Source organism: Lytechinus pictus, chromosome 8 (genome assembly GCF_037042905.1).
Source record: "Lytechinus pictus isolate F3 Inbred chromosome 8, Lp3.0, whole genome shotgun sequence".
Classification (NCBI taxonomy): Eukaryota; Metazoa; Echinodermata; class Echinoidea; order Temnopleuroida; family Toxopneustidae; genus Lytechinus; species Lytechinus pictus.
Window position 1 is genome coordinate 15,273,895 of NC_087252.1, and position 25,760 is coordinate 15,299,654.

Sequence of the window (25,760 nt, forward strand, 5' to 3'; positions counted from 1 at the left end):
TGGCCGGAATTAGTAACTTCTCCCAAATAATTTGATGCTATATGCAGTATGTCTTCGTGCTTGGATGATCAGTAGGTATTCTTTTCAGTGATGTAAATTTTGATTTGCACCAAAGTCAGGCATGACTACATTGAATGAACCCCAGATGCTAATGATGTCATAATCCTACATGAGTTAATAAACCTATTTGCAACTCCCTTTTCAATGAAATTAACTTGAGAATTGATACTAAGAACTAGAAGTGTTTATTAAACACTTATAATGTGAATTACTGAAAAAGTTTGTTGAAATTTATTTTAATGCAACACTGTAGGATTATGACATCATTGACATCTGGATTCATTCATTGCAGTGATGCCTTACTTTGGCGCAAATCAAAATTTACGTCAATGAAAAGAATACCTCCTGATCACCGAAGCATTAACACATACGGCAGAAATATGGTCTCAAATTATTTGGGAGAACATACTCGTTCAGGTGATATACAATAATTATGTGTTGATTACATATTTTTTCCTTTTTAATAATTTTTTTTTAATTACACAGTTGTTTTCACTTCGATAATCTAGAGGGATTACATGTATATGCCTTGACATAAGTTTCAATTTGTTTCTTCACGAAAGAAGGCACAACTGCAATAAATGAATTCAGCCATTGAAGTCATGATCATACAACTTCATTGCAAAATATATTTGTGCTAGAGATAACCCTGTTCATATATTTCTATTGTGTTAGAGAATGCCCTGTTCATATATTTATATTGTGCTAGAGAATGCCCTGTTCATATCTTTATATTGTGCTAGAGATTGCCCTTTTCATATCTTTATATTGTGTTAGAGATTTCCCTGTTCATATCTTTATATTGTGTTAGAGAATGCCCTGTTCATATCTTTATATCGTGTTAGAGATTGCCCTGTTCATATCTTTATATTGTGTTAGAGATTGCCCTGTTCATATTTTGATATTGTGTTAGGGATTGCACCGTTCATATTTTTATATTGTGTTAGAGATTTCCCCGTTCATATCTTTATATTGTGTTAGAGATTGCCCTGTTCATATTTTGATATTGTGTTAGGGATTGCACCGTTCATATTTTTATATTGTGTTAGAGATTGCCCTGTTCATATCTTTATATTGTGTTAGGGATTGCCCCGTTCATATTTTTATAGAGATTGCCCTGTTCATATATTTATATCATTATATGTGAGTTGGTTTCCACTTGATATCTGGAAATATTAACCAGATATTAAAAATGTTTGGTGTCTGGGTAGATGACACCAAAATTTTGGTGTGTTCTACCCAGACACCAAACTACAGGTTAAGTTTGAAATCAGAGCCCACAGGTCAAAGCTCATTATGTATGCAAGTTGGTTTCTTAATGGTAACTAAAGGAAATAATCAACCGATTAAGAAAATTATTGGTGTATGTAGGTTTCTGCACAATATTAAGTTCAATCATATTGAATGAATTTCTGATCGTGTTAAGCAGGGGTGTTTGTGTCAAATTTCTAGTTTTCCCTTTTTCGCGCTTAAAGGAGAAGGAAACCCTTGAAACCAGCTGAATCCATATCAAAGAGAAAAATCAAAGAAACATATTGTTGAAAGTTTGAGGAAGATTGAATGAATAATAAGAAAGTTATGAGCATTTGAATATTGAGATCACTAGTGCCATGTAGATCCTCCCATCGGCAATGCGACCAAGATCTGTGATATCACACACGTACAACTCCCTCATTACTTTAGTACTTATTTCACTTATATTCTCACTTTTATAGAGTCTATCACAAGGTGAGGTGTTCTCTTTATGAGATGATAAGTACAGAGGTTTCACAACATTATATCATTGATGAATCGTTTGTCATATGATTAGAATGAGCAAAAAGAGATGTTTTGGGGTATATTTTCAGTATCCAAATGGGAGAGTTGTACGTGTGTGACATCACAGATCTTGGTCGCATTGCCAATGGGAGGATCTCCATAGCATTAGTGATCTCGACATTCAAATGCTCATAACTCTTTTATTGCTAGTCCTATTTTACTCAAACTTTTGTTGATCTTATTCTTTGATTTTTCTGCTTTCACAAAAGCTAACTTGCTCCAAGAGTTTCATTCTCCTTTAATGTCCGACCAGTCACGATTCTTAGGCTCATTCTTGCCTATTGGACCCAGAGAACAATGGATTAAGTGGACCGAATCTATTGTTCTTTGGTTTTGAGTTTGACAGTTACAGGTGGGTCAGGGGGCATGACTGGTAGTGTAGTCCCTTATCTCTGTTTTCTCTTTATCTCTTCCTTCTGTCTCCTTTCCTTATTTCTTTTTAACTTCTCCCTCTTTTATTCCCTTTCTGTTTGTCTTATCTTTCCTCTGTTTCTTTCTCTCTCTTTCTTCCTATTTCTGCCACCCTTATCTATATTATTTCCTCTCTCATGACGCTTTCAGTATGGTTGCTCTACTCCAACAGCCACAAATAACCAAATAACTCAAATATGCAATTTTTATATTTTTTTAAAAATCTGGATTAAGTTAGTTCATCACCTAGTTTATATGGTTACACTTCGTAATTCCGAAGATTCTTTATTCCGAAGGTTCGTAATTCCGAAACATGTAAATTGCCTATACCTTGATGTTCGTTAATCTGAAAACGAAAAAGGGTTCGTTAATCTGAATATTTGTGGCCTAATTCCGAAGGTTCGTTAATCCGAAAACGAAATGAGGTCCGTAATTCTGAAGGTTCGTTAGTCTGAAAATGAAATGAACAACAAACCTCATTTTGTTATCGGATAAACGAAACTTCAGAACAACGTACCTTATTTCGTTTTCGGATTATCGCACCTTCGCAACAACGAACCTCATTTCGTTTTCGGATTGCCGAACTTTCGGAACAACGAACCTTATTTCACTTTCGGAATAACGAACCTTCAGAATTATGAATGTATACAGGTTTATATATAGGGGAAGGCGGGGTAAGTTGAGCATATAGGGGCAAGTTGAGCCACCACCCCCAGGCAAATAATGAATGAGTCAGACATTATGGTGGTGTCATGTATTGATGACCCATTACATAACCCTTAACCCCACCACATTGTTTTCAACTTTGAAACAAAAAGTACTTTTTTAGAGGGAAAAATACAAATTTCAGCCAAAAAAGTAAAAAGGGTGTGAAATCGGTCATTGCTTTTTACACACACACGTCTTTAAATATAATAAAGAAATTAAAACAATAATGTTTGTCCAGGTATAGATTCTCATTCGTGTAATGGTCTTTTACAAGATGGATGCATAAAAAATGTGTCGATGTGAAATTATTGCATGAAGTTCAGAATGGGGTAAGTTGAGCCAACCAACATGGGGCAAGTTGAGCCATGGTAATTCTTATGGTAATGTGTAATAAGAAAAACAAGCAAACCTTAAAAGCCATTGATGTGCAGGCAGAAAGGAGCAAATTCACATGACAGTTCTTTTACTTATAGAGGATGTTAGTATTTACAGCGAATTAGTACATGTAAGTGAAAAGACTTTAAATAAAAAAAATGACATGCTGGTTCTTTCCGCATAGATTTTGTACATAGTTTTTGTGGCTCAACTTACCCATAAGAAGGGCACAACTTACCCCATATATGGGGCAAGTTGAGCCATTTGACATCATTTTTTCCAAGGTCACATTGACTTTAAGTGTGGGGGTAGAAAGTTATATATATAGGTGAAAAATATTTCCCAAGAATCAAATTTAAAGGCAAGGTACTTAGTTCTACAATATTATTGGTCAAATCAATTCTAACATGCAAAATGCAAAAAGTGTCACAACTTACCCCGCCTTCCCCTACATAATTGTTGTCATGTACCTTTCTAAGTCTTTAACTTTGTTTTTACTGTGGGGACTAAGAGGCATTACATCTTTCATTTACTATTATGTTTTGAATGACAGCATTACATTGAAATCATGAACCATTATAACACAATTAAATTTAATTGAACTGAATTTATTACCGATTCTCACTGTCAAGTACATTTACATGAAAAAATAGTAAAAGGAAAAGGCATTTGGTAGTTGGAGCTTAACATGCTGATTGAGGTCATGCCCAAATTAATGTCATTTAGTATTTTAAACAATTTAAACTAAATCACAATATTTGTACATTGAGTTCAGTACTAAACAAGTTGTTTAGGTAAACACTTTACTCCCACAACAAGGTATGATACTAACTCTACATATTGATTTGGATAATTGCAGTCATCTTGAATGATTGTATGTACACTTTTTACAGAAAATATATCTTCATTGTTCACAAAATCTTTAGAGAATATATATTTGTTTTGGGCAGTATATACAAACATCATATTAATTATATTTTGCCAGCAGCATTATATTGCGACTGGGGATGTTTTTGATATCGCTTTGCAGATTATCCCATGAAGTAGTTTCCCCAAATTGCTGTTATTTTGTCAAGGTACACATTTTGCCTTTCTCTGTTTCTTGTTGTGTTGGGACGGTCGATGAATGAAAATATCAATAAATCTATGCAGCAACCAGTTACTAATTGCATGTATACTCCTAGCAAATATTGGTGTTGTTTGAAATATCCAGTATTTTGAGATCATTAGTTAAATGTCATTACTCTTGCTTTCTCTGTTGACGTAAGAATGTAGAGTTCAGGGTTGTTTTGTGTATGCCACCCTAAACTTCCAGACCATCTTTGATTTGTGTTATATACATGTACATGTATGTACATACACGTATATGTTAACAATAATACATGTAATAATATAGGGTATTTATAACGTGCATAATAGCTAGTAATGATAATGTTATACAAAATTTATAAAGTGCTTTATACAAAAGAATTAAAAATGATAGAAATAATATATATTACATGCATAAGATATATATAACAACAAACAATTCAAAAGTGAAAGCATCATTACATTTGATTAGGCATACAAATACAGAGATCATCTGTAAATTATATACAACGGGTCGGTACGTGACTGAATTAAAATAATCCTGATAAATAAGAACATATACTACTGTAAATCTAAACACTATGATTTACACCGACTAGCTTTCTATGTGCAATTCTGAATAAACAGAATTGTGCAAAAATTTATTAGTAACATAACATTTATATAAGCCAAATATATTTCATTTATTTGTCGTTTTATTTTAACAGGGTAGCCCTTTCAGTTACAAGAACTGCTCGACCAAGGGGCCCTCTATCAATAGAGATTAACAACATAACAAAATAATATCACATAAAAATTGTCAACGAAACGAACAATGAGAAAGAAGAATGTAATACATGTACATAAAAGTAAACATAAATCAAAATCACTTATAAACTTATAACAACAGAAAGTAACAGAAAGTATTCATGGAAATCTTAAATATAACATAATATAACTCAATATATCAGATAAATGGTGCATCTTGTTTATGAATGCTAACGACCTCAGCTTTATCAGCATCTACCTGCAACTTGAACTTGTTAATGTATAAAAGCCCATGACACTGTCTTTCAAGTAGTTATTAACTTTAATGGCTGTCTTCTGATTACTTTCAGAGTAATGGAGCGTTGCACGAAACTTGCGAGCAATTGCAAGTCTATTTCCGTTCCCGAAATCAAGCATATGCTGCGCGATTGTTTGCAAATTTGCGATTGATTGCTCCATAAAACAAGGAGTGTAATCTGATTTGCTGTATTTAAAAGTGATCAATCAATGGTAAAATTGCAACAAATATTTGCTATTGATTGCAAATATTTTCTTGCAACGGCCCCCTTAATTCTGGGTGTCAACAGAATAACACATCTCCCATGTGCAGAAATGATGACAGCTTTGGAAAGCTGTGCTCAGAAGTTAGATAGATTGATAGATTTTATTTCTCATGATAGAAACAATACAGAATATATACATTCAAACAATAAAAACATAATAATTGAATCAATAATATAGTACATATGTATATGAATTTGAAATCATGAAACTTTTGATGTAAGAGAAATATGGGAAAAACCCCAAAAGCTACAAGGAGCTTGAAAGGGGTTATCTCAGTTCCAGAATACAATTGCGAAATACATATACATAACATAATTTACAAAGAAAGCACAATTATAATGTAACTTGCCCAAGAGAAATCCTTAACTACCCCCCCCCTTACATAACCAAAAGTTGCATTTCTTCCGACTAATATTTAGCTAGAATCTGATTTTTTAATTTCCTTTTAAATGTTGATAAGAATGAAGATTGTTTGATCACACTGGGAAGTCGGTGCCATCGTGAACCCCACCAGAATATGAACACATTCATACAGAGCTGCCAAGTAGTATGATTTTTGTCTCACCTGCATAGCAGAGTGAGACTATAGGCGCCGCTTTTCCGACGGCGGCGGCGGCGACGGCGGCGGCGGCGTCAACACCAAATCTTAACCTGAGGTTAAGTTTTTGAAATGACAGCATAACTTAGAAAGTATATGGTCCTAGTTCATGAAACTTGGCCATAAGGTCAATCAAGTATTACTGAACATCCTGCCTGAGTTTCATGTCACATGACCATGGTCAATGGTCATTTATGGTCAATGAACTTAGACCATGTTGGGGAAATCAACATCAAAATCTTAACCTAAGGTTAAGTTTTTGAAATGTCATCATAACTTAGAAAATATATGGACCTAGTTCATAAAACTTATACATAAGGTTAATCAAGTATCACTGAACATCCTGCATGAGTTTCACGTCACATGACCAAGGCCAATGGTCATTTAGGGTCAATGAACTTTGGCCGAATGGGGGTATCTGTAGATTTACCATCATAACTTTAAAAGTTTATGGATCTGATTCATGAAAATTGGCCATAAGGTCAATCAAGTATTACTGAACATCCTGCTTGAGTTTCATGTCACATGACCATGGTCAATGGTCATTTATGGTCAATGAACTTTGGCCGAATTGGGTGTATCTGTTGAATTACCATCACAACTTTAAAAGTTTATGGATCTGATTCATGAAACTTGGCCATAAGGTCAATCAAGTATTACTGAATATCCTGCTTGAGTTTCATGTCACATGACCATGGTCAATGGTCATTTAGGGTCAATGAACTTTGGCCGAATTGGGTGTATCTGTAGATTTACCATCATAACTTTAAAAGTTTATGGATCTGATTCATGAAAATTGGCCATAAGGTCAATCAAGTATTACTGAACATCCTGCTTGAGTTTCATGTCACATGACCATGGTCAATGGTCATTTATGGTCAATGAACTTTGGCCGAATTGGGTGTATCTGTAGATTTACCATCATAACTTTAAAAGTTTATGGACCTAGTTCATGAAACTTATACATAAGGTTAATCAAGTATCACTGAACATCCTGCAAGAGTTTCACGTCACATGACCAAGGTCAATGGTCATTTAGGGTCAATGAACTTTGGCCGAATTGGGGGTATCTGTAGATTTACCATCATAACTTTATAAAAGTTTATGGATCTGATTCATGAAACTTGGACATAATAGTAATCAAGTATTACTGAACATCCTGCATGAGTTTCACGTCACATGACCAAGGTCAAAGGTCATTTAGGGTCAATGAACTTTGGCTGAATTGGGGTATTTGTTGAATTACCGCCATAACTTTGAAAGTGTGTTGGTCTAATTCATAAAACTTGGACATAAGAGTAATCAAGTATCACTGAACATTTTGTGCACATTTTAGGTCACATGACCAAGGTCAAAGGTCAATGAACTTTGGCCATAATTGGGGTATCTGTTCAATTACCATTATAACTTGGAAAGTTGTTGGATCTTACTCTTGAAACTTGGACATAAGAGTAATCAAGTATCACCGAACATCCTGTGCGAGTTTCAGGTCACATGATCAAGGTCAAAGGTCATGTAAGGTCAATGAACTTTGGCCACGTTGGGGGTATTTGTTGAATTACCATCATATCTCTATAAGTGTATTGGTCTAGTTTATAAAACGTGGAAATAAGAGTAACCAAGTATCACTGAACATCTTGTGCTAGTTATAGTGCTGCTATATGCTGCTATATTGAATCGCGTGATGCAGGTGAGACGGCCAGAGGCATTCATCTTGTTTCCATATTTAGTACGTTTTTGCAACCAAAATATGGCAGTACGTTTTTTCTTTAAAAAATATGTTTTTTGTAAAAAAAAAAAATCATCTCTATATGTCTCTATTTCATAAAACGTACACAAATATGGTCAATGTAATTTCAAGTAACTTGTTTTTTTTTAATTATTTTGTAAAAACCAGGGTGAGATATACACAAGTTTCAATGTTGTTTTTTTTTCATCTGCAAGAGCAGTGCACATTTTAGCTTGCATGCAGCTTGAGCACCGTGATGGGTGAGTGCGCCAAGCATTTTATTATGAAATACACTTTTTTTGGGAAAAATACAAAATATTTATCTCACACTATAAAAATACTGATTTTTTGGTCAAAATACTGATTTTTGGGGATAAGAATACTGAAAATGCAAAATACAACTTGGCAGCTCTGTTCATAGTGTTCAACTTCTGCCATGTTGTAGAATATTTAAAGATAAATTCCAGTTTGTAACGATCTCAAAATGACTTTTGACAGAATCTAATATAATGACCACCCAAGTGTCTGTTTGTATGAATAAAAAATATGTGCCAAAGGATTCTGGAAGAAATTGTGTAATTGCTGAGAAATAAGCAATTTAAGCGCGGATTCGGTCACTTCCGTCAGGTCTTTATTCCAGCAATATTGATACACTGTCCCACGTGTGCCTATCTGTGTTGGTAATCTTCAGTGTGAACATTTTTCAGCGTAGATTTCAAGATTTCACAAAGTTCAGTTTATGTAACTGTACCAGATCTAGATCCTCAATGATATTCTGACAATTAAGCCTGGTTTTACAGACTTTCTCATGAAATCAGTGTTTATTGCAACTACTGGCATTTCTCTTTAATTGTGAAGTCAGGTGATAAAATATTACATTCAATAAAGTTTGTTTTCTCTGGGCTAGCTGAATATTGTGGTTATGTTGTCCCCATTCAACAAAAGACATATAGGAGTGCATTTTGAAGTGGAGTTTACTAACTCTCAAGCACAAGTGTATATATTCATTTCCATAAATAAATTCATAATGTTCCACGTATTGGTATATGAAAATAAGAACAAAATGAAGGACTCAAATTTGAGTGGTGAATACCAATTCTAAAGGATTTTATCCTCCAAATTTTTAAGGGTCCTCCTCCCTTTATTTAGACTGACAAAGCAATAAAATGAATGCAAACACAATCTAAAGTGTATAGTTATACATGTATGTAGTAGAAGTGTTGTGGCGCAGTGGAGAAGTCTCCGGACTTTGAACCACAAGGTCTGGGGTTCAAATCCCACTGCAGCACTTACATCCTTTGGCAAGGCATCTATCTGCATTTGCCCCTCTTCACCCAGGTGTAGTAAATGGGTACCTGGTAGGTAGGAATTCCTTGAATGCTCGAGCATCCTATCAGGATAGCAGTGCTAAAGCCGGGTAATAGCATGCAGCGCTTAGAAACATTTCTATTAAGTGCTATAAAAATGTTGCATATTATTATAATATATAATAATTGCCATTACATGTACATATTAGACATGATGTATCCAGGTGAGTGGGCGGGGGGGGGGGGTGTGCAAATGAAAATTAAACTCAAATGAAAGTGAACACAATCCATCGGTGTTCAATTTACCGATCATCATCTTTTGATAGTCTGGATGGTTTACAAGATAAATTTCTTACTAGTATCGTAAAAATGGAGCTTGTCCCCATCACAAACTACAAGGTTACCAGAAGGAGTAACAAGACAAGGCATGATGTAGTCACTGCGATCTGATTTCACGTACTGAATGATCCTCCTTGTTTGGATGATACCATCACACGACACCCGATCAACTGCATAGGTATTTGGTGCTTTATCCTCGTATGTGATGTAAAGAGTGTCTGTCTTTTTGTCAACCTGACATAGTGCCCAGTGCCACTCATCACAGTGAATGACAGCCTTCTCTTCTCCTGATCGTGAGATGACAGTGAATTCTTTATTACCTGTCTTCACAACAATATCACCTGATGACAGGGCTTGTATCCTACCCCACACTGTTTTGCCTGGCATCTCGATAGTATTTGTTTTCTTACCATCAGCCGGGTTGATGACATAGATGCATGCATTAGACTCATAACACTGAGCAGCGAGGATCATCCCATCCCTATCAACATCGATAAACACACCATCACAATCATACATAAAGATATCTGCATTAGTATTGTTCGGTATGCTGATCTCTCTTAAAACCTCCCAATCTCTATCATGCCTAACATAAAGAGTTATACATGTACTTGTACATGTAGAACTGCCAAATGCCAAACCAAATGTATTCTCCCTACAACATGCAATTATGTTACTGTCCATGGAAGCAATTGATGTGATTCTCATGCATGTACTTTGATCTCCTTCAATAACTTGGTGTGTGTTTCCAGTGCTCAAGTCTGTAATGTACATGCTATTTGTATCTCTGTCAAACACACAAATCTCGTCATCACTGATCAAACCACGCATTACCGGCCGATTGACAACAGAGGGAATGTGAACTGATTTTACTAATTTACACCAGTTAAATCTGATTTTGTATTCTTCATCATCTCCCCCTTCTGTAAACTTGACTTTCCAAACTTCTCTCTGTATTCTGTCAAGACAATTGCTAACGTCTTGGTGAACGTTCAAACTTAAATTTTCATCGATAGATGCGAGTACTTCAGGAGCTTCATTCACCAATGTTTCATCATTCTGCTTTATGCGCGTGATAGTTGATTCAATATTCTTAACAATTTCAATTTCATTTTGATTCTTACTCCTGAGGTCTCTAATCTTATTTGAAACTACTTCTCTGATTGTCTTTACGTCTTCTAAGAGATTTGCTCCCTTATCTCTTATGCCTTGTAGCTCGTTCTCTCTTTCAGTGGTACATGCCATAATCTGCTTATCTCTCCTTTCCTTTATCAGTCTAATTTCCTCATCTGCTTCTTCACTTATCCTCCTAATCTTTTGGATCTCTTTATCCCTTGCACTTTTTAACGAGCCTTGAATTACAACTTGAATTTCATCATTGACAGCATTCAGATGGTCGTTTGAAGATGTTTCAATATATGCCAGTTTGTAATGCAAATTTTCTAATTTTTTGTTGGCTTCATCTATGTTTGGCTTTTTATCATCCAGCTTTTCCCTGCTCTCGAAGATGACATCCTCGATGTCATCGAGCTCACATGGTTTCTGGCTGTGATCTTTGGTAGCGCAAGGATGGCAAACGGGAATTTTGTGTTTCTTACAGTAGAATTTGATTGGCTCACCGTGCTTGTCGCATGACCACATCATGTCATGACCTTTCCTAGGTCGTAGCTGACCCAAGTTGTCTTGCGGAAACTTTGATGCCATGGTACAAAGATGGTTAACTCCAGACAGGAAGTGGAAAATGAGCCTGAAAGAGATATGCAGATGCCCATTGAAACGATGCAAGAAATACAGAATACAGATGAACAAGTGAAGGTGGTGGCAAACAGCAATTTACTCTAAATAAGCCTGTTCACGATTGTAAACTGCGCACGAGCAGAAAAAGGTCATTTGAGATAAACCATGAAGGTGGCTTTCAAATTCACTGACATAGGCATTTGTGATTTGATGATTATTCATGTATTCCTTTCAAAATATTCATTTTATCACATCCAAGCTGAAGAGTAATAAATAGAGCCTTCATAATCACTGGTATTTGACAGTAGCCTAAACAATAGTCAAATGTGCCAAAGGGAGACAATAAAACAGATTTCCAAACTTTATTCCCGATGTACTTTTCTAGTCACCTGGTCTATACAATGCATTTTGTTCTTAGACTTTGAATACTCTACAGGTACATGTAAAGCTTACGCAACATCTACATTTGAAAATGATAGTGCTCATCCTAATAAAAAATCACAAAGGTCATTTGAGAAAAGTTGATCATGAGCTAACCGTGAACTGGCTTATTGACCGGGGGGGGGGGGCACTTACATTGACGAGTGGATACCATGCGCGACCAAAAAAACACGTAAAAAGGATGTCTTTTTCAAGATAGGGCATGTTACGAACGTAACGTGATAAGGGTGTCAAAAACACAAATACATGTATAATGAAAAAAGGGTATCTATTTCGCTAGGACAATTACATGTTTAGGGTCGAATTTGCGGGGATGATAAATTAAAATTAAAATGTTTTATAAAGGATGTCCTTTTTGCCCCAACACTTCGTGTTTAGAGTCCAATTTGCGCGAGGTGTAGAAGATGGGGTCGTACTAAACCAAATTAGGTAAAGCCGACGACCGAAGGACCCGGCCGTAACAATAAAACATTCCTGTACTTGTTTAGGGGTTCATTTCAGGGAATATTTGCCAAGAGTATCGTTTTGGGATGCATTTTCAGAATATGGAAATTACGTGTTTCGGGTGCTTTTCGAGACCCCATGGTCGCGCATGGTATCCACTCGTGAATGGAACTGGCCCCCCCCCCCCCCCCCGGGCTTATTGACCACATTCCATTATCGTTTATCAGGGTTTTCATTGTTGTAAATTCAACATTGTATGAAAATTTGTGTTTATAATCATTTAAATCTAAATACATCAAACTAAAAAACAAATGAAATACACTTACGTTCTTTGTTCTTCTTTTGATCTTTCATGGGAGCCCGGTCCAATGTAACTTTTCAGTCGTGGTTGAAAAATACTACACCCCACATAATGCATTAAAGATCCCATGAACAATAATGTACACTGCTTTGAGATATATCATAGTTATAGCATCCAATGTTTGCTCACTTTTTTACTTCTGCATTTGAAATCTTTCTAGTAAGTTAATAATGGGTACATCAATATATCAAGAAAATGATATATTGGAATCATTAAGAAAAATAACTACACTAGACCCAGAAATATATTTGGCTTACAGTATACTAATTGTATATGGTATTATAAAACCTCTGGGGAAACAAACATCATTTGATCAACCTCAAGTTCAATGTAAATATATTGTGATTTTATGGCACATCTGATAATAAAGTATTCTTCAAGATATCAGATAATGACCATTTTCATTTTCAACAATAGTGATACTTTGAGCTTAATATTACAATAAATCATCAAGATTCAAGTCATTAAACAGATATCACATATAATTCATGCATCACCCCATATACTTAGAACGAAAGAATAATGAGTGAGATGTACATGTAGCACTCTAGGGCCCTGTTGCATAAAGTCAAGTGACTGACAAAAACAATTCCATGTACAACTTGCCTATGTTAATAGGCACATTGCCATGGAAATGCATAAGGCTCACAAATTAATGATAATCAGATGTTATATAGATTTCACAATGCATGTGGAAAAGGAAAAGCGTATCCAACACAAGAATAAAGCGGTCATTATGAGCGTTTTGTGTGTGAAGTCACATGTGCACAGGACGTCATAAAGTATAACATCAAGTGATGTGCTATGTCATCATAGCAATAAAACACTGGGAGTAAAAGTGGAAATAATGCAGATTATGTAAATGTATGTACATGTATATATATGTGTGTGTGTGTAAAGTTATACATGCACAACAGCTTTGGCAACTCTTTTATTTAAATATTGTAAAGATATGGATGAAGAGAACAATGGTAGGCATACATGTAGCTTGAATTCACCCGACAAAGGAAATTATAATTGGTATAGTGTCGCAAATCTGTCGGTTAATCGGATCGGGGTCGCCCTAGCCAACTAACCCGTCTCTGTGGCCTAGTGGTTAAGGCACCTGCGTTCAAAGCTGGGGGCCTGGGTTCGATTCCCGGCAGAGATGATTTTTCGGCATCACCAATTTTTCCAAAGGGTAGATCGCTCTTGGGAACCTTGATTTAAGCCACGCCTACCATTGTTCTCTTCATCCATTTCTTTACAATATATATACATGTATATCTATAAACCAGCTTCCAAACAAACTGATCAAACTTTAAAAGGGCACTGCACAATTTCCACTCTTTACAAAGCACCTGTCAATAAAATCACAGAGAGGCTATAGCCCCACACATCAATTGATTTCAGAATAAAAAAATAACAAAATGGCAAAAGAAGGACCAATGTAAATGAGATGAGATTAAACAAACTTTTAAGTTTGCTACACATGTCCTTCACGGGCATGTTTTAGTGATTGGTTCGATCACATAGATACTACAGGAGTTCAGATCAAAATTTCAAATTACTGGAACAATCACACATCCACACGCAACCCCACTGGGATATCCGGGTATGTGGGAGATAATCTGAACTAAGTAGGAGTCTGTGTGCATCGCTCAGCCACACACAGAAAACAACATAATCGGATTATCGTCCACTTACCGGGACATCCCCCTGGTATCTGTGTGTGGCTGTGTGCTTGTTCCAGTCATTTGAAATGGTGATTTCAAATTTTTGTTGCTTCTCAGTAGGTGGTTTTAGACCGCCTCGAAGTTCGTCAGTTCCAGGTATTTTCTGATCGGGAAATTTACCCGATCAGAAAATACCAGGTAATATTGGCAATGTGAAAGCAAATTACGTGTAATATCCTTGAAAGAAAATACCCACTAAATAGCAGGTACTTGGCAAAATTACGAGAACTGTCGCATGGATTTTTCCAAGGTCGCAGGTATTTGGCAATGTGAAAGCAATTTACGGGAACTTTAAGCCCAGCGTGTAGTTGGGCGCGGGTGCCGTGGGTGGCTGCTGAGCTAGTGGTTTTGAATCTCTCGCCTTGCCTGCTTATCAGACCATACTGCGCATGCTCCTAACTTCAGGAATTTATCCTGAAGGATATGTTTCGGGGCGGTGTGAATGCAGGAATAATTAATGGGTATTTTTTAGCCTAAAAATGTTCTCGCAATTTAACAGAGATTCTTATGATTGAGGCGGTTTGAAACCACCTAATGATCACCCAAATTTAACTGTGCCTGTTTTTAAGGGATGGGTCAGGGGCAATGGGCAGAAACTCCTAGTAACCACGGTAATTTGTTGTTTTGCAGTCATGCTCAGATACATGATCCCACTCTTGACCAATCAGAGGAACAAATTTAATTTTCTTAAAGAGAGCTTTATAAACATATGTAAGGTGTATATGTATGTGTGTGTGTGTAATGTTCACATCAAGGGCGCTACCTGAGACAGTGTGTGCGTAATTTTTGTCTCGCCTGCATAGCAGAGTGAGACTATAGGCGCTGCTTTCCCGACGACGACGACGGTGTCAACATTGAAATCTTAACCAAGGTTAAGTTTTTGAAACGTCATCATAACTTCGAAAGTGTATGGACCTAGTTCATGAAACTTAGACATGAGGGTAATAATGTATCACCGAAGATCCTGCCTGAGTTTCAGGTCACACAATCAAGGTCAAAGGTCACTTAGGGTCAATGAACTTTGGCCATATTGGTTTTTTTTTTAGGAATTGTCATCATAACTTTGATATTTTATGGATCTAGTTCACGAAACTTGGAAGAGCAATCAAGTATCCTTGAACATCCTGTGCTAGTTTCAGGTCACATGACCAAGGTCAAAAGTAATTTAGGGTCAACAAACTTTGGTAATGTTGGATGTATTTGTGGAATTGTCATCATAACTTTTAAATTCTATGGATCTAGTTCATCAAACTTGGACATGCATGTAAGAACAGCAATGTATCCATGAATTACCCTGTAAGCGTTTCAGGAACATGGCCAAGATCAAAGGTCATTTAAAGGTCAATAAACTCTGGCCATGTTGGGATTATGTGTTGAATTGGCATCATAACGTAAGAAGTTTATGGATCTAGCTCATGAAACATCGACATAAGGGTAATCAAGTATGAATGGTTGTTTTGCACATGTCTTAGATCACATGATCACAGTCAAAGGTAATTTTTGGTCAATGGACATAATATTTTATATCTTATAAGTGTTTTCTTCTGTGAATAATTATTCATTAGCTGTTTTCAAAGGAAGTACGGCTGCTATATCATATTGCGTAGTGCAGGCGAGACTGCCAGAGGCGTTCCACTTGTGTTTTTTTAATCATGATATATTTTCAAATCTAATAAATCACTTGACAAAGCCCTATGGGTGAATATTCTTTCATTACAGAGTTTGTATTTCGTTTTGAGTTTATTCTGTTTGATTTACTCTGAGCAGAATGATACCAACTTTGTCGATATATTTTACCAATTTGAGTCAGAAAAAATATTACACCTCAAAAATAGAAAACTTGTAAAGTGTCTCTGAAAAGAGTATTTTGTCCCTAACAGTTGAAATACAATTTTTATGTGGTATATATTTATATTTTGATAATCCAGATGAATTATTAGCTTTGTTATAAAATTCAGTTTGTGTTAGAGATTACCCTGTTCATTTATGACTATTATATTTAGAGATTACCCTTTTTATATCTCTGTTTTGTTAGATTACACTGTTATATTATCAATATACTACATGTACTCTTCCTTTATTTTGTGTTAGAGATTACCCTGTTCATATTTATCTGTTTTGTTTGAGATTGCCCTGTTTATTTTTCCATTTTATTAGAGATTACCATGTTCATATCTTTGTATTGTCTAAAATATTGCCTTGTTCTATCTTTATAGAGATTGTCCTGTTCACATATTCCATATTTTCTTGCTCTGTTTCAGAGAGCGTAACATGAACACGTTTGTGTTGAGACCTCACTGCGGTGAAGCCGGCCCGGTCCATCATTTAGTCACATCCTTCATGCTGGCACAGAACATCTCACATGGCTTACTTCTCAGAAAGGTACAGTATTATAATAAAAACAAGGCCTGGGGATGTTTTACAAACAGTTAAATGTGACTTATCGTAATGCTTAAACACCAACGCGCACATGATATTTAACGCGTAATCTTATTTGCCTACATGTACATACTGTATGTATATAATATATAAACACTACTGCATGTATGGATATGCAGTAGTGTGCGTCCAGTGCGCATGATATGACCAAAACGGTGATGCGTTATATACGGCACACAACTGAAATTTAAGTGCGACTCTTTATTTAAAATCATACTTCCATCTTTGTGAAACGCCCCCCCCCCCAGAATAAGAAATATTGAGGTAGACATATATATCAGCTATATTTTCATACCAAATTTTATCCAATTATCTAGCTTCATCGATGCAAATAGAGCTTATTTCTTTTAGCAAACATGGCTTCTCCTCAAATGAAAAAGATGACCAGTAAAAAGAAGTTATGAAGTACAGCACACCTGTCAGCTCTGCACATTTTTATATACCAATTTTGCATTTTAACAGGGGTAATATTTTTTGCTATTCCCCTGTTTAAAAAAATCTGTATCTAAAACAAATATTGACTACACTTTTATTCAGGCAGTGCCCCTTAATTATCTTGAAACTGTGGACCTACTACGTGTATTTTCCCCTGACCTTCTGTCTTGAGTCTCAAAGATCACTTTGGTGCAGTAGTTTTACCGTGAACAGTCAATATTTGTATAATTATATATTTTATCCAGATATTTTATCCAACAACCTAGCTGTATTAAAGCAAAGATATGTTCATTTTATAGCGTCCATTGCTTGACATCAGGTTAAATTGTTTAAATTATAATGTTTAATATATTGTTTCCTTCTGCACCATTATGTTGTTATTTTGTTTCTTAGATCCTCTTCACAATATCTTCCTACAGTTAATTGACACACATATGGTATCCAAGCATTTGCATCTTTAGCACCAGCACTTTGGAATTCTCTGCCCGTAGCAATAAGAAGTATATCTTCCCTTTCTCAGTTTGAGAGCACTTTAAAGACCCACCTTTTTCATTCCTAACATGTGTGTATTATGGTGTTACAGTCCGTACTTTTTTATCTGGCCTTCCCTTAATATCAAGATCTCTCTATTATCTGGATGCACACTTGCCGATTTTTTTTTCTTTTTTAATTTTTCGAAATGGGTACATGTACGTGGGGAAATGAGCTTTCAATCCAAAATCGAAATTCCCAATATAGTCTACTTACAACCACATTATTTTTTATAAAAATATCTTACCCAAATCACCAAACAAACTTACACAGGATCATTTTCCAGTAAATCAGGGTACAGCACAACCATTTCATCACGTTCATTTATTGTATTTTTGCGGGCGAAAAAACAACAACGAATGTCTCGCTAGCTAGCGCTAGGCCTCGATACGGACAGCGTCATCTTTCATGTTTAAGTCTACAGTCTAACGATGGCTGACTTTGCGAAGCTGCATTACTTGGCGCGATGATCCAGTTTACGAACTTAGTTTTATCAAGTCATTCTTTTTTCTTTTGAGGTACATGTATGCTCTATGTATTTCTCAATCACTTCAGCTGGTAAATTATCCAAGAGTTTTGGCAACCAATCGATTTCATTTCCGTAAAACAAAAGGCCTATAATTTGCACTGACACTGCAGTGAATACTGTCTGTACGCCCACAACAATAAATTCACTAGGGAAGCGCAGCTGCATGTATTTTATATAGGGTCTCCCAGTTCTGGACAAATCCCTTATCCGGATTGGTGCTGGTCCCACCGTGTCCGGATAAGAGAGGTCGGACTTTATTTAAAACGTATAAATGGGCATAAAGAATTAAGTATTATTAGGAGCTTGATAAATCTAACACTATTATCATTAATACTATTTTGTTTTGTTTTCTCATCATCCAGTCTCCAGTGTTGCAGTACCTGTACTTCCTGAGTCAGATTGGGATCGCTATGTCGCCTCTGAGCAACAATTCTCTCTTCCTCAACTACCATCGCAACCCACTCCCAGAGTTCCATGCGCGTGGTCTCTGCGTCTCCATCTCTACCGACGACCCTCTTCAGTTCCATTTCACAAAGGTATGATCAACAAACATCAGGGGCTTGTTTCATAAAGGACTTGCAAATGTTGTAACTTTTCCGTTATGGCAACTACCATGGAAACCTTGATTCTGATTGGCTGCTGAGCCCTGTTACCATGGTAGTTGCCATTGTGGCAAAGTTACAACAGTTGCAAGTTCTTTATGGAACAGGCCCCAGATCGGGATGAAAGTGTGACTTATAGTCATACTTCGTGTGGACAGCACATGTTATTCAATCTGATTGATGGATATTCAATAGTGGGTAAATTTCCAATTTGTCTGTTGCCAACTCGTCCACTCATCACATGTTCTACCTTCATTGAGTCTGATGCCATTCCGTCCACTATTATTTCATCTAACAACCATTTAGTCCAGTAACCATTTGGTCCAATTTTCACTTCATCTAATCACCAGTTCATCTTTGACTATTTCGTCTCATAACCAGTTGGTCTCATACCCATTTTATTATCATTCATTTTGCCCAATTAACACTTAGTCCAATTAGACCAAATGGTATGTGGACTGAATGGCTATTGGACCAACTGGTTTGTAAACGAAATGGCTATTAGACCATGTGGATAGTGGACAAACTGATTGTAGACCAAGTGAAAGTAGACGAGTTGGTAATTGAATAAATTGGCATTAGACCAATTGAAAATAAACCCGATAGTGCATGTTCCGTGCTCGGGATCTGACCAATGCAGTGATCTGCAATGATAAATTTAAATGGGATGCTCATGGGGTGATACAAGAAACTTGCAATCGAATATAAATATATCAATATTAGGTCCTGATATCAATCACAAATTTTACGATTAATTGCAAATTTACTGTCGATCGCTGGTCTGCTTTGCATCAAAAAAGAATAAATTGATTTCTTTGTTTAAAATTATTTTATCACTTGAAAATTGTAACTGAAATTTGCATTTTGGAGGAATTTCTTCCTGCTGGTACCTATTTACCTCACCTGGGTTGAGTGCTTATCCATGCTTATTTTCTTCTGCTATATTTCTAGGAACCTTTGATGGAGGAGTACAGTATTGCAGTACAGGTCTGGAAGCTTACTACTTGTGACATGTGTGAACTGGCCCGTAACAGTGTCGTCATGAGTGGATTCGATGCTGAGGTGGGTTATTATGTAATAATATGCATGAGTTTCAGGTGGAACTTTGTTTTCAAACCCTGGTTTCAAATGTAAATGATGATGTGTGACTTTCTCTCAAGCATAGAAATACAACAAATTTGCCACAATACTCCATTTGGATTTAATTTGAATTCAGTGATCAGGGCCCCGTCTTACAAAGAGTTACAATCGATCCAATCAATCGCAACTCTATGGAAATCCAACAGTGTCATAACTTTCGACAGGAAATTTGCAAAATGTCCGTTGTAAACAGAGGAGAACACACCAAATTGTCAAGAAATTAGTATGCATCATATCTAGAATTTTGTATGTTGACGTTGCTGGCCATCCATAGTTGCGATTGATCGGATCAATCGCAACTCTTTGTAAGACGGGCCCCAGTTATCATTCAATATGACAATTATACAATGTATACAAATCAGCAATCCCATGAGCATGCGCATTTGGGGCCCGTTGCAGAAAGAGTTGCGTTTAAACAGAAACCAAAAAATCAATCGCAAGTCCCAAATGCGCGCTGTTGATTGGTTGAAAATCAAGTTGCGCATGATTTTTAGAGTTGCGATTGATTGCAACTCTTTCTGCAACGGGCCACTGGCATTTTATCTGTGGGACTTTCCTGGAACGATCTGTCTGTTTTCTACTCATTATGAAAGGTATCAATGCTCTTGAATTTTCAAGGCTTTAGCAATAAATTTATGTAAGAATGTAGAAAATTGGGATGGGACATACAGTTTGGGAAATAATAATTGGACCACTTTCAGATCAAGCTCCCGTACGATATGGTCTAATAATTATATTCTAAGCCATACAAAAATGTTTATTATTATTGGGGAATTGCACAATTATTTATGTCAGTGTCAATATTGTAAATATCTCATGTGTCTTAAGATCTATGTAATTAAGTGATCGATGATCATGATGTTATGTTTATACTTTTGGGTTGTTTTATATATAAGGGAGCACCGTGTTCAACAAGTGTACGCTTCTTGAGGTGCTGCCCATTGGTTATTCCTTGCACATTTTGTACTGCCACATTAAATGAAATTAATTTAACGGAATGTCATATTGTACAAACATGGTATTGATTGATCGTTTTATTTTCTAAACTCTGTCTTTTAAGCTAAGGACCACGATCATTGTAAGGAAGTACTGGCTGTCAATGAAATGATGGGATGTACAAGTTTGTTCACTTAATGGAATTATGACCATGTCAATATGTTTCTATGAACATGGTATTGGAAGGATTGATTCATCTGTTCCGATATCTCTACTTTGTCTTCTAGACTAAGGACCATTGGCTTGGTCCAAACCACCGCAAGGAAGGACCGGCCGGTAATGAAATCACCCGTACCAACGTCCCCGACATCAGGGTGGCGTTCCGGCACGAGACGCTCTGCGGCGAGCTCTTGACAATCTGCAGAGCAGCTCAGGATCAGAGTGAACACCTGACACCGCTGCCAAAGAAACTGTAGATTAGGAGTGCTGATAAAGGCTAGGACTGGCTCCAGCAAAGAAGTTTGATGTCGAGAGAGCTAAGAGAGGGTTGAGTTGGTTCTCTCAAAGAAGTTTGAGATTAAGATCACTGAGTTGGGCACCTTGTCAAGAAGTCAGAGCCACGTCTTTCCTGCGGCAATCCTGCAAGCTGCTCTTCATTACCACTCATCGCGTTTCATCATAGACAACATTATGGGTAATGCAGGAAAGCTTATATCCTAAATCGCAGGATTACCCCTAGAAGACGCTGCACAGATTTTTGACAAGTTGCTTTTGATTAGTAGCTCTGATCTAGGGTTGGATTAGCTCTTACAATAAGTATTAGGTATAGAGAGAGCCAGCTCTGCCAAAGCTTTAGATTAGGAAGGCTGATAGAGTTGGATTGGCGCTTCCAAGTCAGTTTCATATTGCAGGCATCGAGAGAAGCCTGGATAGGCTCTCGCAAAGAAGTTTAAGGTAAGGAGAGGTAATCGCAGTGAGTAGCATGCTGTTTTGTAGCCCTTTTGAAAAACGGCCAGAAAACCGCAAATTATGTCCATCTAAATGTGCCAATGGGGTCAAGTGCATAACAGGACTATGAATTTTGTCCATTTTGTGCAGCTTTTCTAAGTGTGAAAAGGGGGTTGAGTCGGATCTCTCTCGAAGTTTCGGTTCAGAGAGTTATCGAGCTGTACAAGACCATGGCCTTGGATTGCTGAGTTTTGCAATGGTTTGCAAATATACAAATTGTATTAAGATGAAAGTTTGTTTTGAACAAATTGTTCATGCGACAATGATCTTTATCCAGCTTACTACAGTACGTTTCCTTAGTCTCCTGACTATTGTAACAGCCTTTCAATTCTTCAACAATGGCTGTTTAAATGGACATCATGCATACATGTATGACGTAATAATCTCACAGCACCCTCCCTCAGAGGATATAGGAATACATGTAAACAATGTTGTCAGAGATGCGCCAGCTGCAGATCACCAATGCATGCACGGCAGCGGTTTCAGGCTCTAAGATGGCGGCGTGATGTTGTCAATGCATGTGGTCTGTAGACATCTTATTTGCATCTGACATCAAACTTTGTTGAAGTCATGTTTTTGTGACATTTTGAAATATGTATTTGAAATTTGCAAATATTGTTGCACTTACTAATGTACTTAGTTATTTCATTCCATTTTGAAAAATATGCACTTTAGTGATTACATTCTATTACTGTATACACCGTGTATTTCACGTCCGCATATTTTCATGATTTTGCTACAAGATGGCAAATTTGCAACTGTATATATTTTTCCCAAATTTCTTGTATTTGCATTCTCTTTGTACATAAATATCATAAAAATTTTGTGTTCTGTAAGTCACAAAATTTACAATAAATAATGAAACCACCAAAAAATATTTAGCATATAGAGTCCGTTTGGCCACACATGTCTTTTACACTGCCTTTTAATTTACCTCTTTATGCTCCTATGGTTGAAACCACTCTTTAGTTTGTATCTCGTTTATTTCACAGCATCATTGTTTCAACCTTGTCAGCACAAATACTGAACATCATTTCGTTATTCATAGGCTGCTATGTGCTTGCGAACAAGGTGACACGTCATTTGGTCCGGCGACAATTGCTCCGGGCTTTATTTCATCTAAGATAAAGGGTTGGGGTTAGGGTTGCAATAGGGATTTATGTTAGATTTAGGGTTAAGTTTAGGATAGGGTGTAGGGTTAATTCAAGTTTAAGTTGGTCATTCCATTAGTGTGTGGAATTTACAGCGGAGCAATTGTCGCCGGAGCAAATGTCACGGAACCGCGAGCAAAGTACATGTTTCTGAGAGGTCTCAGGAAGGTTTCCTAATGCAGGGTTATATAAAATACATTAATACCAAACCATCACAAAACGTCTCTCATGCGTTATCTGCTAGAATGACTCGCATTCTCCTCATGAGTGCAAAAGTGCTTTTAAAATTGAACTGTAGCGCACCATCACAAAGTACTAAAAAAAAAAAAAAACTTCTAGTATCACATGTAATCCGCTAGAATGACCAGTATGCTCCTCTCCTCCTTATAGTGCAAACTTGCTCCTACATCTAGCAAACTATTATAAATACTATAAGATGGACATTTTGTCACACATAGTCCACTAGAATGACTGGCGTTCAGTTCTCCTCTCCATGTGTTCTGGTATCCTTCGTTGTGTTTGCAAACTTGCCCTTTATTTTGTGAAAGATTCAATTTCAGAGTACACAGCTGTAGATTCTGTGTTATAGGCACATATCAACTTGTCAAGATGCACAGTATGCTATTAAGTATTTTGATGACATAATACCAATCATCCAACATGTATAGTTTATGGAAATGCATTGTAGATTTAACAAGGATGATAAATTGTGATGATGAAGCTGCAAACGGGAGTAGACATCCCGCGCATAGTGCAATTTCTGCCAAATATTAAAGCGTGTCAGAGAAGTATTAAAATCTAAGCTACCTATTGTGGCAATTAAATGTTGGTTAGGATAAACATCAAGAAAATCAAACAAAATATCACCTTTTAAAGCTTTTCCTCATTTCCTGTGCGAGCAGAGACACGCGAGAAAGTACACGCCTCGCACAAAGTGCACTTTTTACCAAATAAGGGTGTCACAGAAGTCGTTATTGTGGCAGTATGTTGGGTAGATCAAACAGAAATAAAATCAAATATCACAATATAAAAGCTTTTTCTCATTTCCTGTTGTAGAGGTCAATTGAAGTTAAAGGAGTTTATAGTTATCTGAAAATTAAAATTTAGAATGCAGTGATTTGATGGTGCTATGAATTCATTGTTTCATTGGACAAGTTTCATAGAGTTTGATTCACAATAACATGAAATAAATCTTTAGTGCTATTTATAGCTTAAATGCTCTTTAACGTTTATGCTTTATCGTAGAGGTATATATGCGTGGAATTGTTTCCATGTTATTTGTATATACATGTATGAGAAACAAAATTGTTTAGAAATTGCAGGGTTTTCTATGGCCACTCGAAATGCTTTGCCAACTTATTATGATATCCCATCATTACATAATGGTGCTTGTATTAGGCAGACTTCCCTGTTTTCCCATTTTTTCTGTCTTGTTTTATACTTTCGATAACTTACTTAAATAAGAAGTTTATTATACATGTAGATTATTTTGTATTTCATTAACCTAGATATACATGACAGCAGTCAAGCTTCAGTAGAAAAAAAATGAAATAATATCCACAAAAATGACTGGTAAAGAGGTCAATAGTAAAAACTATTGCCCCAAACTGATTTGAGACTATATGCCAACTATTTTGGCCCAAGACAAAGATATATCAGGTCTATAGTCTCAAGAGCATTAAGAGGAAACAGATTTTACTTATTGCCCAAATAAAAGAGAAGTCAATATTTGTTTTATATATCAATTTTTTTTAGCAGGGCATTCGCAAAAACTATTGTTCTGCTCAAATCATGCAAATAGGTATTTAAGATTTACTCTATTGATCTTATCCTTCAACCTAAGCATTGACCTTGCCTGTAAAAGAAGGTCAAAGCTATTAAAAGTTAGATAGCTAAAGCATGTGCCTTGTCTAAAAAAGAAAATATTTATATAGATATATTTGCAATGATTATGTGCCATACAAAGTAGTATTTTTCATCCACTAGCGATAGAAATTTGTACATGTTAGAGATTCCTGTGGTAGTAACGTAATGTCGTCTGTAAATAAAATTGTGAACTGCGGGTCGAGCATTGAATATATAGTCTAGTTGGTTGATACATGTAGATGGATAGATGTTTGTTTGTGTGATCACATCGTCCAGATCCCAGCCTTGCTCTTCTGGTCTTTGCTTTATTTTATGAACAAAATTGATTATTTAGGAGCTATTGAAATCAGATTGTACGTGGTATTAATAAATAGCTTTACATGGATATATCAGTATAGATATAGCAAAGTACTGCTAACTTTATTCGGCTTTACATTTCCATTTTAAAAGATTTGTTCAGAAATACATGTAAGAGCACTGTGGTACTTGTTCTTAATCTATATATTTGATTGAAATTGTGTTGTATTGATTTATCAAATGCTGTACAGTTATAAGTGTGAAATCATTCAAGAAGTTAATATATATCTGTGTCATGTGTGAGATGAGGTGATGTTGAAATCCGATCATAATTTATTGAAATATATTTTTTAACAAGTTGTAAAGTGAAATGAACATGATAT

The 25,760-nt window shown here is 36.2% G+C and overlaps 1 protein-coding gene across 1 annotated transcript; it reads left to right on the forward strand.

The window, feature by feature from the left end:
• The first annotated feature begins 16,481 nt into the window (after positions 1 to 16,481).
• LOC129266290 (AMP deaminase 2-like) lies at positions 16,482 to 25,126 on the forward strand. The gene is made up of 4 exons (XM_064103648.1): positions 16,482 to 16,825; positions 18,740 to 18,913; positions 19,931 to 20,041; positions 21,343 to 25,126. The coding sequence occupies exons 1-4, from the start codon at positions 16,715 to 16,717 to the stop codon at positions 21,529 to 21,531; spliced, it is 585 nt and encodes a 194-aa protein (XP_063959718.1). The 5' UTR covers positions 16,482 to 16,714; the 3' UTR covers positions 21,532 to 25,126.
• Positions 25,127 to 25,760: the final 634 nt, after the last annotated feature.

Excerpts from the sequence above, each read along its gene's own strand:
- LOC129266290 (XM_064103648.1), top strand. The coding sequence starts at position 16,715 with ATGAACACGTTTGTGTTGAGACCTCACTGCGGTGAAGCCGGCCCGGTC. Across the intron at positions 16,826-18,739 it reads ATGGCTTACTTCTCAGAAAG|TCTCCAGTGTTGCAGTACCT; the intron begins GTACAGTATTAT and ends CTCATCATCCAG. Across the intron at positions 20,042-21,342 it reads TGAGTGGATTCGATGCTGAG|ACTAAGGACCATTGGCTTGG; the intron begins GTGGGTTATTAT and ends TTTGTCTTCTAG.